Below are 17169 nucleotides of genomic sequence, written 5' to 3'. Positions count from 1 at the left end.
GCACCGTGCAGCCCCGCCCGCCCCGCATCCTCCCGCGACTGCGTAATGTGTGGAGCCGAGGCGAGTCTCTTTACTGTCTGGTCCATCCAGGTCCCATTCCGGCCCCGAGGTACGCGCACTAGACCCGGAGCGCGCGCCCGCAGCTCCTGCACCGGTGGATCCCGCAGGTCCAAATCAGCGGGGCCAGGCCGTGGGGACAGACAACCGAAGGTCCTGCTAGCTCTGCAGCTTTGAATGTTGACTCGAGTCCGGCAGCACCGACTTCAGGCTGCCTCTACCGCTTTCTAGCCCTGTCACCGCAGATGAGGTAAAATAGAATCTCTGATGGTGATAATAATGTCATCTTGGTAGGGCTGCTGAAAGTGTTAGATGAGCTAAAACACCCAGAGTAGTGCTCCTAAGTTAGCATTTCCTATTTCAGCACCATTATTGAGGTTGTTAGAACATGAGAGATTTACAATGAATTCTCAGAAAACAGGAACCGGAAAAAACGTATTCAGTGTCTACTGTTACCTGTCTTGAGTTATGCACTCAGAACTCACTGATGTAAAAACGTAGGGTGAAATGGGGGAGAAGACACAAATCTGCCATGCACAACTACAAAGAATGTATGTAAATACTTAAGCATAACCCTCCTCTCCTAGTGTGGGCTGTGCAGAGTGACACTCTTCAAAGAGCAGATAGAAAGGGATGGAGGCAATTTTACAGTGAAGAAACCCGATCAACAGAGCCAGATGATCAAGGCCAATCAATGGTTGTAAGTCATGTTAACTGTATATACCTCAGATGACTCGAGTAAAACATCAGACCAATTTCAACTGAGGGACATTCAACAAAATACCTTATCAGCACTCCTCAAAACTGTCAAGGTTGTCTTTAAAGTTTATCCTTACTTAGTTTTCATTTGAAAGTTAAACTAGGTCTGTGACATCATCAAAGATGCTTAATTTACAGGCAAGATGAATGTCAAATGCCTTGCAACTGGATGTCTTTCCAGTAAGTCTTGCAGATTTGGAGACTGGTTTGTGGGTTATATTGCATAAAGTAACATGTGTGTTGTTTTTATAGGGCATACGCCTATGATCTAATTACCTGAGTGACTGTATGTATAGGCCTCACTTAATCCTGTCTGCATCGCTGCCTTCTGAGACTCAACGATTTGGCTGAACTAAATGGCTGGGTTGGTGAAGAATGGGGTGGTCTGTGGGCTTCACTTTAAAACTGGTTTCTCTTTTCTATCCTAATGGCTTGGACAGACAGGGCCCAGAGGTCTGAGAGGGGAGAAACCTAAAATACTCCCCTTAACCCAAACTTAGTGGGCACAACGGTTTTGGACAAGTGTGATGTGCCTGGCACACCTTCCTCCAAAGCTCTTTTTCCCCCTAATATGGGACATTGAAAAATTAATACCTGCCTTTTGTCATCTAGTGGTTATGGATTGAATGATGACTTTTAATCCTGTTTCCAAATCTACTGCCCCCAGAATACAACAAGGATGCCAGCCTGTTAAACTAAGCACGCCGTTGTCTGGCGATAGCCAACTGACATGGAGTCTGCAAGATCCTTCCCCATGTGGGAAGGCCACCCTCCCCTCCACACGCCCACTCTTATTAAAGATTTCTGGACCCAAGGGTAGGTAGGACAACGACCATGTCCAGCTTGAAGCAGCTAGAGGAACACAAGACCTTTGCCCATTGTCCTTTATAATGATTATAAAGGGTCTTAAGTCTGAGAGGGGGAAATTGTTAATTTTTATAAAAAAATTAATTTAAAAAAACAATAATATAGGAAAGGGTGAAGCCAAAGAATTTATATGCACGACCCATGGATGTGAACTAAGGAGGGTGGGATTGCTGGAGGGAAGGAGGGTACTGGGCAGAGAGGAGCAAAGGGGAAAAAATTGGAACTATTGTAACAATATAATCAATACAATATACTTTAAAAAAAACTGTCAAGGTTATCAAAAACAAGGAAAGTTGGAGAAGCTGTCACAGACAAGAGGAGCCTGAAGAGACATGACAACTAATTATAATGTAGCAGATCCCAGAACAAAAAGGGATATGAAGTGAAAACTAGATAAATCCGAATAAAGTATGGATTTGGCTAATTTTTTTAAAAGTGGTTTAATCAAGATCAAATTTATTTCTTCCTTGGGCTTTCTTAGAAAAAAAAAAATTCTATTTCTAAACCTGCTGTACCAGAGAATGTCTTTTTTGTAATTATGAAACTCAGACATCAGCATATTTTTTATATAAACCATGTATGTAAGGTCCTTTAGAGCTGGAGACCTGGAATTATTTGCAAGGACAAAATATTTCTAAATCTTGTTTATTTGACCAACTCTTCAGTAGCTGTTTCAATTTGAATTAAATCTCAGTTAAATACAAGGAATTTAAAAGTCACAACATACTTTATACTAAAAGAATAAAGATTTTTATTAAGCATTGTAAGTTGCATTCAATAGCCTTCAATACACCACACCACAACCCATCTACAATCAGTCAAACCCAACAGCAGTTCATTCTTGCACAATCCATGAGTTAGGGCAAAACTCCTTTCAACTTACAGTAAGATCCTACTCAGGTCTTGCGGGCAGGGATTGGGGAATTACATCTCATTTCTGATCACTAATGTGTGATGAAGAGCATCAGGAGAATTATATGAAAACGAATAAGAAGTGATTCTGATTTCAAAGTACATTGTTTGGAAACATTAACAAAAACATCAAAATGATATAAGTATACCTGCTTCTACTAAATTCTTCATGGGAAAGTTCTCAAGAACAAGCAATTTGATTCCTGCTACAGAAGGGGTTTTTTTTTTTAAAGATCAAAAGGATTTTTTTTCACAGAATTTCATATTTTGCTAATATGAAGGCAGAAAACAGCAACAAAGAACAATAATGCATACAGCAGTGAATACACCAGGGTAATGTTGATATTTGAAACAGCTAGATAATTTGGGGGGTTTTAGAATAAATGCAACAGAGATCAATAATCACAAAATTTTAAGGTTAGAGCAAGATCAGTCAATGACTAAACAGAGTTAACATCTTTTATAAGGACTATTACTGATTATTAGCATTTTTGTTTTGCAAATGGGCACATACTGGTAAGAATGGAAGAAAGGACAATAACATGCATAATATTAACTACACACTTTAAAAATTATGAACCATGCAGAAGTTTAGCTCAAGTAGTAGCACTAATGGTCTACGTTCGATTCAAAACCACATAGTTCATTGATCACAGATGCATGGTATTTAAGTCACAAAAAGTTTCAGAACACATTGCGTTGATTTTGAAAGGTCATTTGCATCTTCTATGATTTCAACTTTATCTCCATTTAACTTGCTTGTAAAGTATGTATGATGTACTGTATATTTAAAATCAGCAGAACGGCAATATTATTCTATAATTTTTGTTTTGATAGTTGCACTTTTTCTTTTAACACAAAAGAACCACATCAACAGTGATGAAATTTAAGAAAGAAAAACTGTGGTTGTGCCTTATTTCTTTCATAATCATAAAATCAAAGCCTTAAACAAAGCTTTCTTGTGAACAGTAATGCAAAATCAAAGATAATGGCATACATATGGTGCCAAATGCTAAAAATGATATTTTAAGCTATATATACTTAGACTGTCAAAATTTGTTTTCTTTATAGTTCAAGAAACACAACTATAGGCTTTTGTCATAACCAGTTTAAACTTTGTGTATACTTCATTTTAAGTGTGGGAGTCAAATGCTCTTCATTTTCTCTCTTTTTGTTTTATTGTAGCATTTTGACTACAACTGGTTAAAACTAAAAATGTGTTTTTTAAATCTCTGATATCAAAGAGGGATCTGAATTTCCAAAGTCCTCATTTTTCTCTTACGGAAAGGAAAAAATGTACATAACTGTAGGCTCTCTTTCTCTCCAGATATTCCTAAATCCTTACCCTTCCAGCATCCTTCACCCTCTATAAAAAATAAGTTTATTCTTCTTGCTTTAAGACAGCTGCCTCCAGAGCATCAGCTCCACGGCAAGCACTGTCTGTGCTTAGTGCATTTAAGTGAGGATTTGTATTGCACGTCTTAGAGTCATTGTTCAAGGCACTTTCCGAGTGGCTGGGGGCCCTGGCATCGCCTGCACTCCCATTCATCTGGGAAGCCGGCTTCTCAGACACTGCTCCATTTTCAGCCAGGGACCCATCTGAAGACATGGCAGAGGACTTGGATTCCCCAGATCTTGACTTCAGTTCTTTGGCCACTTCTTCTGCTGAAGCAGCATAAGGAGGCTTGCCCTGTTTAAAATTAATTACAGCAAGTGATAAGGCAGCTTTTGATAAATCGTGGGGAAGAAGGGGTACTAACTGAGGTTTGATGATACTCGCTACAGGTTCGAGAATACAATATAATACAGTACATGTACTCTCTATACATTATATACTCCATAAACTCCATATAAGTCTATATACACTCTATACGTTCTATTATATACTCTATAGCCTATATACTCTATATACATTCTCTATACAATAACACTCTATCTTTGCTTCTGACCTTCATCTGGCAGAAGCTTCTCCTGTCTCAGTAGTTTCCTTCCCTGTCCCCTTCCCTCAACTTCCCTGTAGTTAATGTCCTGATGATGAGTGATGAGGGAGATCCCTACTTGAAGAGCCCCATCAAATCCTTTTGTATGGCATCAAGTAATTTAAATATTGTAATAAATACCCCTTAATAAGTCTACTCTGAAGTTTCAGACTACACCTGTCCCCCATATGACCAACACCTGGCACATCTTCCTGTAACAGGTAGCAGGACTCCCATTTCTACTGGGAAATGAAGAAATGAAACAATTATTGCTGGGCAACCTCAAGCAGCAGCAAGTCTGCACTGATAAGCACAACATGTTTGTGGTTTATCTCTTTTGAATGGGTCTGCCCCTCCTCCTAACAGATTTAAAAACAATTCTCTGGAAAAAATGAACATTGAGACTGATTCAGCACATTTCCTGAAAAGATAAGGCCTCTCTGTAAGGATCTGTGAAGATGATTGAGATCTTTCAATTGTTTACATCTTCTTAGACCATGGGTTTCTCAACCTGATGCCAGGTTTTTGGACCTCATAATTCTGTCGTGGGCTGTCTGGTACACTGAAAGGTGGTTATGAGCATTACTGACCTCTGCCTATAGAAGGCAGCAGCACTTGGAGCCCAAGCTGTGACAATTAACCATGTCTCCAAACAAATCTGGTGTCTCCTAGGGGTGACATTGTAACGGCTGAGAACCACTGTCAAGAGACTGACTTGTTGTTGAAGAAAACACTGATGATCTTCACCTTCAAATGGTCATTTTCAGATGAGAAAACTAAGGCCCAGAATAGGTAAGCTGCTTACAGATCTTCCAGCTCCACATCCCATCTCCTTCAACACAAGATGACAATGCATCTAGTGCCTGCTAGTTCTTGCTACTCTGAGAATCAAGGTGTTCGCCTGGTTGAAAATAAAGGCCATCTGCTCAGCCCAAAGTGGGGTTGAAGGTGCCCATCTTCCTCGCCTTAGAGACGTCCTCTTGTACACCAGTGGCTACCATGTCTCCTCCCTCTGGGCTCCATGTCCCACACTGTTTTGTCATTTTATTTTTCAAACGTAGAGTTCAGAAACTCTAATGTAAACTCTTTCAGAAGTCTACACTACTGTCATTTTCTTGAAACCTTGAAATAAGTAATGCAAAAATATAGGAGGAATAAAATATAGGAGGGCAAAGAAAGGGCAAAAAATAATACTGAAGATCTCAAGTACATGCTTTCAAACAAAGCCCATGCTCTCTCAGGAAACAGTCCACCCACTGGACTAAATGAATACCTGCAGCGGTATTGCCAGTGGTGACAGTGTGGCCCCTCACAGATGCCTGCTATGGAAATTGGATTAAGGGGCCTATTTACTAGGGAATCTTTCCACAGTTACTCTCTCGGGGGACGTGGAGGTGTGCATAGAGGATGCAAGAAAAATGAGAAGGAAAGTCACCTTGTACCTCTCTCTACAGCCAATTCTTCCTATAAGCCTTGGCCACTGTGAGGCCTCCCCTCTCCAAGTGACTGACCACAAGCACAGGGAGGCACTGCCTCCTCTGCACACATACTCTTGGAATTGGCCCCACCAGGATGGCAACAATGGAGACAGGAGAGACAGGTCAGACAATCTCAGGAGGCAAGCTGCCCTTCATGATCTGTCCTCAAGATGTAAAAAGACTAATGTTAACTAAAAATGAGCAACAGACAGTACCAAGAGAGAATTATATATGATGCCATTATAGGAAAATAAGGGACAAAGCAACATCCTTACAGGCAATAAAATATGTCAGAAAAGCATGTCCAAGACTGCTCCTCTGATTTCAGAATGGGCTGTGACAGGATAAGATGTGCACAGATCAAATCAAGAAAAGCTAGGAAATAAGGTAAAACTCTTAGAGAAGAACTCAAAATAAAAAGATTATTCCAAACATGAAGACTACACTAGTAGGAACACACCAAATAAACATTGTAATACCTGAAGAAAGTGAAAAGAAAAAAAAAATTTAATCAGAAAGAAACAAAGATAGGCAAATGAAAATCAAAACTGTATTTGATACTTCTTTATACCTACTAGGACAGCTAAACTCAAAGACAAATAACAAAAAGTGTTGGTGAGAATATAGAGGTAACAAAACCCTCAGACACTGCTGGTAGGAACGGAAAATGGTGCAGCCACTTTGGGAATAGTTTGGTGGTTCCTCAAGTAGTTAAACTGAATCACCTCAAGAGAATTTACTCATATCTATATACCCAGGAGACCTGAAAACATGTATCTACACAAATACTTATACATAATGATCATAGTTAACAATACTCCATTGTACAGGGTGGGGCAAAAGTAGGTCTACAGTTGTATGTGAAACAGTTTATTCTTACATTATTTATTAATTTTTGTTTTACTTTCCATACAACTGTAAGTCTACTTTTGCCCCACCGTGCTTATTTGAAGATAGCTAAGAGAGTAAATCTTAAAAGTTCTCATCACAAAGAGAAACTTTTTAAATTATGTAAGGTGATGGATTCTAATGACTTAATGTGGTGATAATTTTGCAAATATACAAATATTGAATCATGTATATCTGAAAATAATTTAACATTATGTTTATTATATCTCAAAAATTGGTGGAAAAAAACAACTGTACATATATGTTCACAGCAGCATTATTCACAATAGCCCCAAAATAAAAACAACCTAAATGTTTATCAACCGATAAATGGATAAACAAAGTGTGGTCCATCCACACAATAGAACATTACTCAACAATTAAAAGGAGTGAAGTACTGGTATATGCCACACATGCATTTATTTACATGAAAGGTACAGAGAGCAAGTCCGCTCCCACTGAGACACAAAGCAGATATGTGGTTGTCAGGGGCTGGGGCAGAGGGGTGCAGGGTGGGTGGTGAATGCTCATGAGTATGTAGTTTCTTCCTGGGTGATGTTTTGGAATTAGTGGTAACTACTGCATGACCTTGAGAATTGTATACTTTAAACAAGTGAATTGTATGGTATGTGGATTATATCTCAAAAACAGAAAGGAAAAGATAAAAAGAAATCAAGAGTATGACAAACACTGAAGATAAACCCAGAAGGACTAGGACAACAAGAGTGCCGGAGATTAAAACAAAGAAAAAGACCAGAAATGAAAAACTTAATTCAAGAAAACTTTTGGAAATAAAACAAGATTTGAAATTGTGTTTGAAAGTGTGTCCTGTACCAAGTGCCTTGACCCAGAGCAACCAGCAGCAAGGCATATCACTAAACTTTGACAGAAAAACAAAAACCAATTTGGGCATTTAAGCCAAAACAGCAAAGAACTTCAGAGGGAAAGACAATTAGATTATTATCAGCCTTTGAAAGCAAAGCTTTATAATAGAAGAAAATGACATCACAAATATAAGATACTTGGGGAGGAGATGTGAATCATTGTTTTCAAGTACAGATAAATCTTGCTTTATTGCTTTTTGCTTTATTGTGCTTCACAGATGTTACAATTTCACACATCGAAGGCAAGACCCACCACCAGCAAAAAGATTACAACTCTCTTTATTGAGGTACTCACTTTATTGCAGTGGTCTAGAAACAAACCCACAATAATCTTCAAGGTATGCTTATGTTACGAAAACAACTTTTCAAATTGAGTATTTTTTCCATAAATCCTCTCTGAGAAATCTAAAGAAAGAACCTCAGGGGAATAAAATGGACCTATAGAAAGGCTGGTGGGGCTTGGGACACAGAGATGTACAGAACCTGGATAGATGAGGCAAAAGGAAGAGTGAAGCAGGTCATTGCTACATGCTCAAACAATGCAGATGGTAACAGCACAGCTATTTTTTTTTAAAAATGCAAGATGGCCAGGGCAGGGAAGCGTATGCCAACATTTTACCTGTCGTCAATGATGGTGCTGGTTGACGGCAGTATTAACTGTTCTGAGCTGCCTGTGTGTGCAATACGGGATACAGTAAATACGAGTTATGGGACATATAAGTTAATCATCCCCTGGGTTCTTAGGAACCAAGATTCTCAGGATGGAAGGATATATATAGTATTCCCTCACTTTCCGCGGGCATTACGTTCTAGACCCTCCCCATGAAGTAGGAACCTTACATATTCTACTCTTAAACCTACGTAACTTAAACAACATACCTATACAGTACCGCAAAATCCCACGATATAGGGGAAAATCTGCAATAAATAATTAACTGTAATATTTTAAATCCCACAATACAGTGAGGCTGTGATAAGTGAACCGCGACATAGAGAGGGACTACTGTAGATAAAAACAGTAAAGGTTAAGTAAGATTTTTGAAGTTCTAAATCTGAATTAAAAGAGCCAATATAAACTCTTGAGGTTTTTCATTGAAAAGAAAAAAGGCAGCTGCATATGTGTATCCATGTATGCAACCAGTATATATGATGTGCATGTGCATACTTTCCCCTCTAGCTGTCCACAGGAAAATCCCAGAAGCTGTGACTTGGTATGGAAGAAAGGACAGACATAACAACGAAGAGGTCAAGTGAAAGCACCGTAGTCCTCAGTTTGAATGGAAAACACTGGTATGAATTCATGAGGATCCTATCGTAAAAAGCATATATGTATATGTGCATGTTCATATATGAAGAAATGGAGCTGTGCCTGTGTACACAGAGAACCAGGAACAGTGATTAACCCCATGGGTAGTCAAGAATGCATTGGTGCCTATACTATGGTCTTGAAAAGCTATTTCCCACGGAAGAAACCAAGAAACTAAGAGAAGTGGCTGTTGCAGGTCTGCTGGGCTGGGTGACACCCTAGACAGAAAGCCACCAAGGACCTGAGGTCATACTAGAAGATCCTAGCAGCCTAGAACTGGCAAGGTGAGACTTCAGCACCATATGCAAACCTTGTCTTTCCTATAAGAGCTGTAATACTTGGTTACCAAACAGGAGGCAACGGGAAGCATCTATTTATAAAAATATCCAATAAATAAAAAGAAAAAAAGAAATGATGGATTAAGAACATCTTCATTCCACAATCCCTAGCGAATGAACGGGTCTAGTCAGTGAGGCACCAATGGGTCCAACACATAAAAATAGATAAGCAGATATGAAAGTACAAAGGTGCACTCCAGTCTAGCCACAGGGACAAACCCAAGAATGAGGGAGCACGGAGACCCAGCTACCAGAGTGCAAGAAAGACATAAACAGAGCCACATGGGGAACAGCACCGTGAGTGTGCACTCAGCAGAATCCAGAAGTCTGTCAGCTAAAGTAAAAGACAAGAACGGGAGGGACACTTAATGGCAGAGCAAACTAAAAGAAAATCAACAAAACTCTACCATGTCTAGGGACAACACACATGATATAACCACAGAGGACAAGATAACTGAAAACAGCATGAAATCTGGGTTTGTGGTTATTCTGGGCAGAGGGAAGAAGGCGGTGTTGGGATAAGGAGGGAGGGGCTCTCCATATGGCTGGTGATGTTACTCATCACATAGTGATGTTGCATGGGTATTTGCCTTATAACTAAGTTACACATCTGTTTTGTGTGGGTTTTGGTACATGTATTTTATATTAAAAGTTTTAATCAGTGTGGGGGGCACATATTCCCTACTACCAGCTAAGGAAAGGCCCCATTATCCACTACAGTAACATATCATGAGGGCCATTTTTACAGGAAGGGCTCTGAGCCGGAGCCACAGTAAGGTTCTAGCTCCCTCTCCTATATCTGTTGAAGGGCTAGGAGTGCCTTTGGCTCAGAATGCATATCTGTGTAGACGGGGGAAGGTCAGGGTGGTCCTGGGGGTAGCAGGGGCCCATTTAGTCAAGTCCTTCCCCTTGCTGGATGCTGTGCTGCAAAGAGGGGCTGCTTGTGCCCCACTTTCAGGGAAGGGACTGCCTCTGTACTTGATGTTTGATGTAGTTCATTAAAACAAGTTACCAAGATGCTAAGATCACCTGGTAAAGGCAATTTTATTTCTCTTGGCTAATTACGTTTCTATATATGTGTTATTAATGAGTTATAAGAATGCACTCCGCTTAATGTATACATGAATAGCATCGAAATAAACTGTACACTTTGGTTAAATATCATAATTCAAGAAGTGAGACAATATTACTACAGTATTAGAGCTGATGTTTTAAAAAGATCATTCTAAAGTGCAAGAAAGTTCTAGCCCTTTCCTGAAGACAGGCACCAGACTTGTTTCTTCTTCAGCTGATCCTTTCAGGGAGAAGTTAGTCGAGGTGGTCCAGGAGAAAGAGAAACAGACATACTGCCCAGCACTAAAAGTCACAATTTCCTTTTTAAATCCTAAATGCTATTTACCTAATATTTTATAATATAGACACCATTAACAGCCCTGGGTTATTCTCAGTAAATTCCTACAAGCAGCTGTGAACATGAGTACAAACCTCACGGACATGACTTGAGTTGAGGGACTTTATAGCTGTTGAGCACCACATGCTACCATCAAGTTAAAATGTTCCATAAAAACATCCCAACAACACCCCTGCCTAGAATGAAACACGAACCTGGAAGACAAGACACTAGGGATTGAACCAGCACCAGCGCTGTGTCGTGTTATTACCTGAATCGCACCCTGGTTTTTGTAACCTCTGCCATAGTACCTCCCACCTCTTCCAAATGTTCTGATCACTGGGGTGGAAATAACTCCTCTTGGACGCCTGAATTAATAAAAGAGGACAAAAGTAGAAAGACTTGAATCTGTTATAAACAGCATTTAAAACATTGAAAATAATAAAAAAAGGGGCTCAGGCTGGATAGCTCAGTTGGTTAGAGCATCATCCCGATATACCAAGGTTGTGGGTTCTATAACCAGTCAGGATACATAAAATCAACCAATGACTACATCAACAAATGGAACAACAAACTGATGTTTCTGTTTTTCACTCCCTTGCTCCCAAAATCAATACAAACAAACAAAAAATAATATAAAATGGATTTAAAGGTATTCAATCTTATGCTGTAGGAAGCACTGACTTTATTAAATCATGGACATGCCAAAGATCAATTCCAAGGAGTCAATTATATTTTTTTGTCCATATCCAGGGCATGCAATTTGAAAAATACACTTCAAAAACGCTGTTTTAAACATTAAAAAATGGTTAATTGAACAATGTGTGGATAATTATCTAGTGATTTAAATAATTACATAATGGTATATAATGTAATCCTATGTAACCATTAAGAATATTATATAGTGTATTAAAAATGTTCCTAATAAAGTCATAACTGAAAAAAAGCAAATAAGAGGCTGTTTTTTAATTTATATAAATACATTTTCATTGTTCAGCACCTACCCTCTTGCTGGTCCTCCAACAGAAACGACCTGTAGGGGGAAAGGCCCACGGCCCCCACGGCCCCGTCTGCTCCCAGCCCAGTGGCCGACTACGGTGCCAGCTATTTCTAGCTTCCCTCCCTGAGAAGGTATAGGCTGGATTCCTACATGAAAGATAGACCAACAAAACAAAACAAAAAACAAAAAGCTTTACTATCCCAGAATTAAAAATGGCAGAGAGAAAGAGGCAAGAATTTTCTTTTCAGCTGAGGTTTATATTTTGTATGAAGCCCTTTCTCTTGCTTTGTGATAACTTGTTCATTATGTGGAGTATCTATTTGCACATTGTTTGATTTTAATGGTTTTAACTGTTGTTTAAAATACATCTGAAAGGAAGACAAATGTGTTGGCTACTCAAAGAACCCATGACAACTGAAAGAGGTTACAACTACAAAGTATGCAAGATAGAAATACATTCCATTAAGTACTGTCCTTGGTGGTTTGTATGTACTACCTTCTGTTTGGATAATTACCTCTAAGTTTACTATGTTAATCAAATATTATGGAAATTAATCAGTAAACAGAGCCTGTATTTCTTATTGTACTGTTAAATGAGAATTCCCTTATGCTGGGTCACAAATTCACTGTATGCACTAACTTCTATTAATTGCCAGCAGCCTGCATATTCTAAGGTTTTCTGGCAGGTTCAGCCAAGAAAACTCTCTATTAACTATTAGTAAAATTTCTGATAAAAATAAAACAAAACAGCCCTGGCTGGTGTGGCTCAGTGGACTGAGCGCCAGTCTGCAAACTGGAAGGTCACAGGTTCGAGTTCTGGTCAGGGAACATGCCTGGGTTGCAGGCAAGGTCCCCAGTTGAAGGCAACCAATCGATCTCGCAGCTATTTCTCCCCTTTCTTTCTCTCTCCCTCTCTCTCTAAAAAATAAATAAATAAAATCTTTTAAAAAACAACAATAACAACAACAAAAAAAAACACAGAACTTCAGGCATCTTATTTTCTGGAAGATAAAATGGATTGTAGTAAACTCCCATCGTCTTGGTGTTAGCCATAATGATTTAGCAGCTAGACAGTACTATCCAACAAAATCTGGGATAAGCCTTATATTTTGTAGTAGCCATGTTACAAAAATACAAAGAAACATATGAAATAAGTATTGATAACATCTATTTTATTTAACTCAATAAATCCAAAATATTTCAACATGTAATCAATATAAAAAACTGTTAATGAGATATTTTGCATTTTCCCTGCATATTATATCTTTAAAATCAAAGTATATCTTTCGCTGAGAACACAGCTCAGGTTGGATGAGTTATAGCTGAAGTGCTTGACAGCCATATGTGGCCAGTGGCTACTAAGCTGGACAGCACAGATCTGAGTTCCAGGCAAAATTTGGGGGAAGTTAGGAAGCAGTTTCCTCTTGTCATTTCACTCAAAAATCCCCTCCCACCCACATGTTTTATCCCAGCTGCAGGCTAGCATGAGTTGCCAGGGCTGCGAGCAGAGAGCACATCTCATTGTGCAGCGCATGACACGGGAACAGGAAGAAAAAAGCGCCCGACAGCCGGGAGAACTCCGGGAGGCAGGAAAGGGGCATGCAAGTCCAGTGGGGAGAGGATAAACACTCCTGCGGCCACACAGGGGCTCCATTCATCTGTGAGTCTCTCTGCTACACAAGATTTCTCCTGCAAGACTCTGTAAGTACCCACGTAATTGAGCTGGAAAAACATTCCTGGATAAGAAAGACCTGCTATCCTCAAAGTTACGTAAAATGTATCTGAATAACCCTGTAATGTAGACTTAATGGCCAGGTTTAAATCTGCAGTCTCAAAACGCAGGATTTGTGACAAAGTCACAAGTCACAGGCTTCACCGTATAACAAAATCACAAGACATTATTTCAAAACTAAATGTTAAAGACTTTTTTCTCCCTTTTAAGCCTAATACAAATGAGAAGAGAAGCCATGGGAATTTAAAATAAACTGATTTATATGTCTAATATCAGCTGTTTCTTTTAAAAATGTTTCAAGCTGTAGTAAGTTTTTATGCCAGGAATTCTGTTGGCTTAGAATCTTTTATACATGTAAAATCCTCTGTACTAAAAGGGAGATATTTGGGGAATAAGCTAGGAAAGACACATCACTGGGTATTATTGGGCAGCCAGTTCTATCATAGGAGGTGATGGTTAGGGAGCCGAGTGCACAGCAAGGCTGTGTATAGACATGGAATAGCCTAGAAGTAAGGCAGATATGGCCCACAGCATAGCTGCCACAGAGACCTGAAGGTAGGCAGGGGCTGGGAGGAGAGGAGCAGAAACAAATGCCAGGGCAGGGGCCTCATGGAAAGAATGTGCCGGTAAGAGTCAGGACAGAAGAAGAGCAAGAGGAGCCAGAGGAACAGGGAAGCTGCTGGCAGGCAGAAGCTCTAGGAGGAGGCATGGCATAATTACCGCCCTGCGACTTGCTAGTCCTGCTTCCATCACTGCCTGAGAAGGCTCCACAGTGTCCTGCTGCCGTCGCCACGCGGAAGGCACGGTAAGCGCCTGTTGCTACAGTTTCCCCATAGGGGCCTCCAAAGCCACAGACTCCTGTGGGACCCGGGTGGAGAGAGATGGGAGAAGCCATGAGGAACTGGGTTCAGGGGAGAGCCCCCAGATGGGCTTTCAGGCAGAGTGATCCCCATTCCCTCCAGTTTTTGTTCTTACACCACCAACTGCCAGGGAGGGGGTCTCCCAGACTCTCTTGTCAACACCAAAACACAGATCCACCGATACTGAAGGCATCTCCTACAACTGGGGACTATCACGTGGCCCAGTGACCAGGAGGGCTCCCCTGACCTCACATGAGAATCTTAAATCGTAAGTGTAAGCAGAATTTTCAGTGACATTGACTGATTTTAAAATCTCACCTCTGCTACAGCTTTTGTAGCTAGCTCCCTTTTTCCCTTTCCCAGAATCTCTTCTGGGTTAAATTTGTTCCTTTCATAACTAAGCCTGACAGTTAATTACAAAGTTTCAACGTGGCAAGATATGGACTACTAAGGCCTGCATGCGCATCTGTCTTCCCACACTAGCAAGGCCCTACCTGTGGTGATGGGCATACTCACCTGCGAAGCCCCGCCCTCGGCCCTGAGCTGGGGGGACAGGCCCAAAGTGCCGCGGGTACACAGAAGTTGGGTAGAAAGGCAGTGCGGAGGGTGGTGGGAAGGGGAGTGGGAGGCTCTGCCGGGAGAAGTTCAGCCCTTCCAGGATGCTCTGCCGCATCTTTTCTACCTTGGCAGCTTGCTCAGCCTGCAAGTCAAGCACAAGTATGTGAAATGTGATTCACAAGGCTTCAGCTGAATTGGAATGAAGAGAAAAGAAATGACACAGGCTGCTATGCCATGTCTAGTTATTTATCTGTAAATTGTCACAGCCTGCTCAGCAGTACTTGTTTGCAGAATGCAAACATGACTGCAGGAACAAAAATGCAAAAAAAAAAATCAAGATACCTCTTAATCTCATACACAAACATGAATTCCTACTGCCTGAGCATATCTTCAGGTGAGAACCATTTATTCTAAAAGTTATTACTGAAACTGAATTTGGTTCTCAAAATCAATGGCTAAGTCAAGATAGATCTCACCCAGTTTTCCTTCTTTCCATTCATGCACCACAGGGTAGATGATGCCTAGTTCATATCCCTGTTGATTTATTATTAGGTCAGGCATTCACTGCATTTTGTAGAAAGCAAACTGAGGCACTGAATGATAGATGCTTCCTAAGGGGAGCCTGGAGCTCTCTCTTCAGGACGAGATCTGACCTGTCTGTGAGGCTGCCCATGAGATGACTATTTTGTCATTTTATGTTAATTACATCACGAAAAACAACATAACTTGCACAAATGTAGATTATACAACTTGTGTTGTGTCAAATTCCATTGAACTCAGGGTCAGGAGCACTATAACTCAGCCTGAACAACGCTCATCTAATGTCCAAAATATTCAACCGAAGTGTCTTGTAAACAACCAGTCTTTAACCAGAGAATCCGAAAATCTGCTTATTCTATAATAAATCAGTCCTTAGAGATTGCATGTTTTGTAGTTTAAGGTTTAAAGGCTTGAAGCTAATTTGAGTCTCTTTTAGGCAATGAGACAAAATAACCTGATAACCTACTTCACTTTATTTTTAAACCAGGATTTTAAAAAAGCAGCCAATCCTCGCAATTTATAAGCTTCCCATTTTTGAATTCACCTACTTGCTAAAATGTATTTATAACTCTTAAATCAGTACCGTGGCATTCTCATGGTCATTCATAGACATGTGTAGAGCAGGGAACACTTAAGAAGGTGATGCTATGCCTTTTGTTTCAGTTTTTATACTGTAAACAAGTGTGCTATTCACTGTCTACTTAGAGCCATTTTTAAAACTTTTGTGACTGCTGTTTGAGATGGCCCCAAGTGCAGTGCTGAGTGCTGCATTCCTAACTGCCAGGCTGTGATGGAGAAAATGTGTTACATTCACTTTGTTCAGGCTGAGTTGAGCACCGCTGGCCCCCAAGTTCAAGGTGAGCAAACTGACAATATGTATATATTCTTTAAAATGTCTTCAAACAGAAATGCAGACAAATAAGGTTATATGTTGATCAGTTGACAAAGATGTTGTGACTGGAGGACTGCAGGAACCTAACCTTGTATTCCCCCTAAGAGGCAAGGTTCAATATCTGTTAATTCAATGTCTGAGGCAAATTCATAGAACATAATTGCCTCCAACTGGGGACCTGGCCCCCAACCCAGGCCTGTGCCCTGACTGGGAATTGAACCAGCGACCTTCCAATTCACAGGCCAGCACTCAATCCTCTGAGCCACACTACTTAGGGCAAAATCAGCTTTATTAAGGTGTAATTTACATGCAATTAGGTTTTTTATAAGCCCTCTCCCCTGTACCGCACCTCCAGGATGCAACCTAGGTTCACACATTGCATTTGATTATGAAGTGTCTTTAGTCTCAATCTAGAACAACCCTTCTATGTTATTTTTACATACTGTAATTTCTACCTATTAAAAACCGCTGGCTGGTTTGGCTCAGTGGATTGAGCGTCGGCCTGCGAGCTAAGTGTCGCTGGTTCGATCTTCCAGTCAGGGCACATCAGAGAAGGAAAACTCTGACTCCAAAAAACCTCCGCTGCCTTGCGGCATACCTCTTCAGGGGAAAGGCTAAGGGAGTAAACCCCGACAGAAAATCCGGAGCCGGAGTCCCTAAGGCGGTTTGACGTTGTAGTCAACACCGGCAACTCCTGCGGCGCACCTGAAGCCAAGCTGTATTGACTCC

The 17169-nt window shown here is 40.5% G+C and overlaps 1 protein-coding gene and 1 long non-coding RNA gene across 2 annotated transcripts in view; one reads left to right on the top strand and one right to left on the bottom strand.

Moving 5' to 3' along the window:
- Positions 1–1553: 1553 nt before the first annotated feature.
- Positions 1554–2118, top strand: LOC150012761 (uncharacterized). The gene is made up of 2 exons (XR_016510534.1): positions 1554–1632; positions 1957–2118. It is a non-coding gene; the product is annotated as an uncharacterized LOC150012761 (long non-coding RNA).
- Positions 2119–2312: 194 nt separating this feature from the next.
- FAM120A (family with sequence similarity 120 member A) overlaps positions 2313–17169 on the bottom strand; it is a 129009-nt gene continuing 114152 nt past the window's right edge. Inside the window, exons 14-18 of the mRNA XM_090274005.1 lie at positions 14967–15150; positions 14311–14448; positions 11863–12004; positions 11130–11226; positions 2313–4285 (exon numbers count right to left, since the gene is read on the bottom strand). Of these exons, the coding sequence (XP_090130131.1) occupies positions 3977–4285; positions 11130–11226; positions 11863–12004; positions 14311–14448; positions 14967–15150 (870 nt within the window). The 3' untranslated portion in view covers positions 2313–3976. The remainder of the gene's footprint in view (positions 4286–11129; positions 11227–11862; positions 12005–14310; positions 14449–14966; positions 15151–17169) is intronic.

The sequence above is a fragment of the Furipterus horrens genome, unplaced genomic scaffold (genome assembly GCF_987537825.1).
Source record: "Furipterus horrens unplaced genomic scaffold, mFurHor1.1.pri manual_scaffold_4, whole genome shotgun sequence".
Lineage (NCBI taxonomy): Eukaryota > Metazoa > Chordata > Mammalia > Chiroptera > Furipteridae > Furipterus > Furipterus horrens.
The sequence above is the reverse complement of the archived record's forward strand: the minus strand, read 5'-3'. Positions and strand labels throughout refer to the sequence as shown.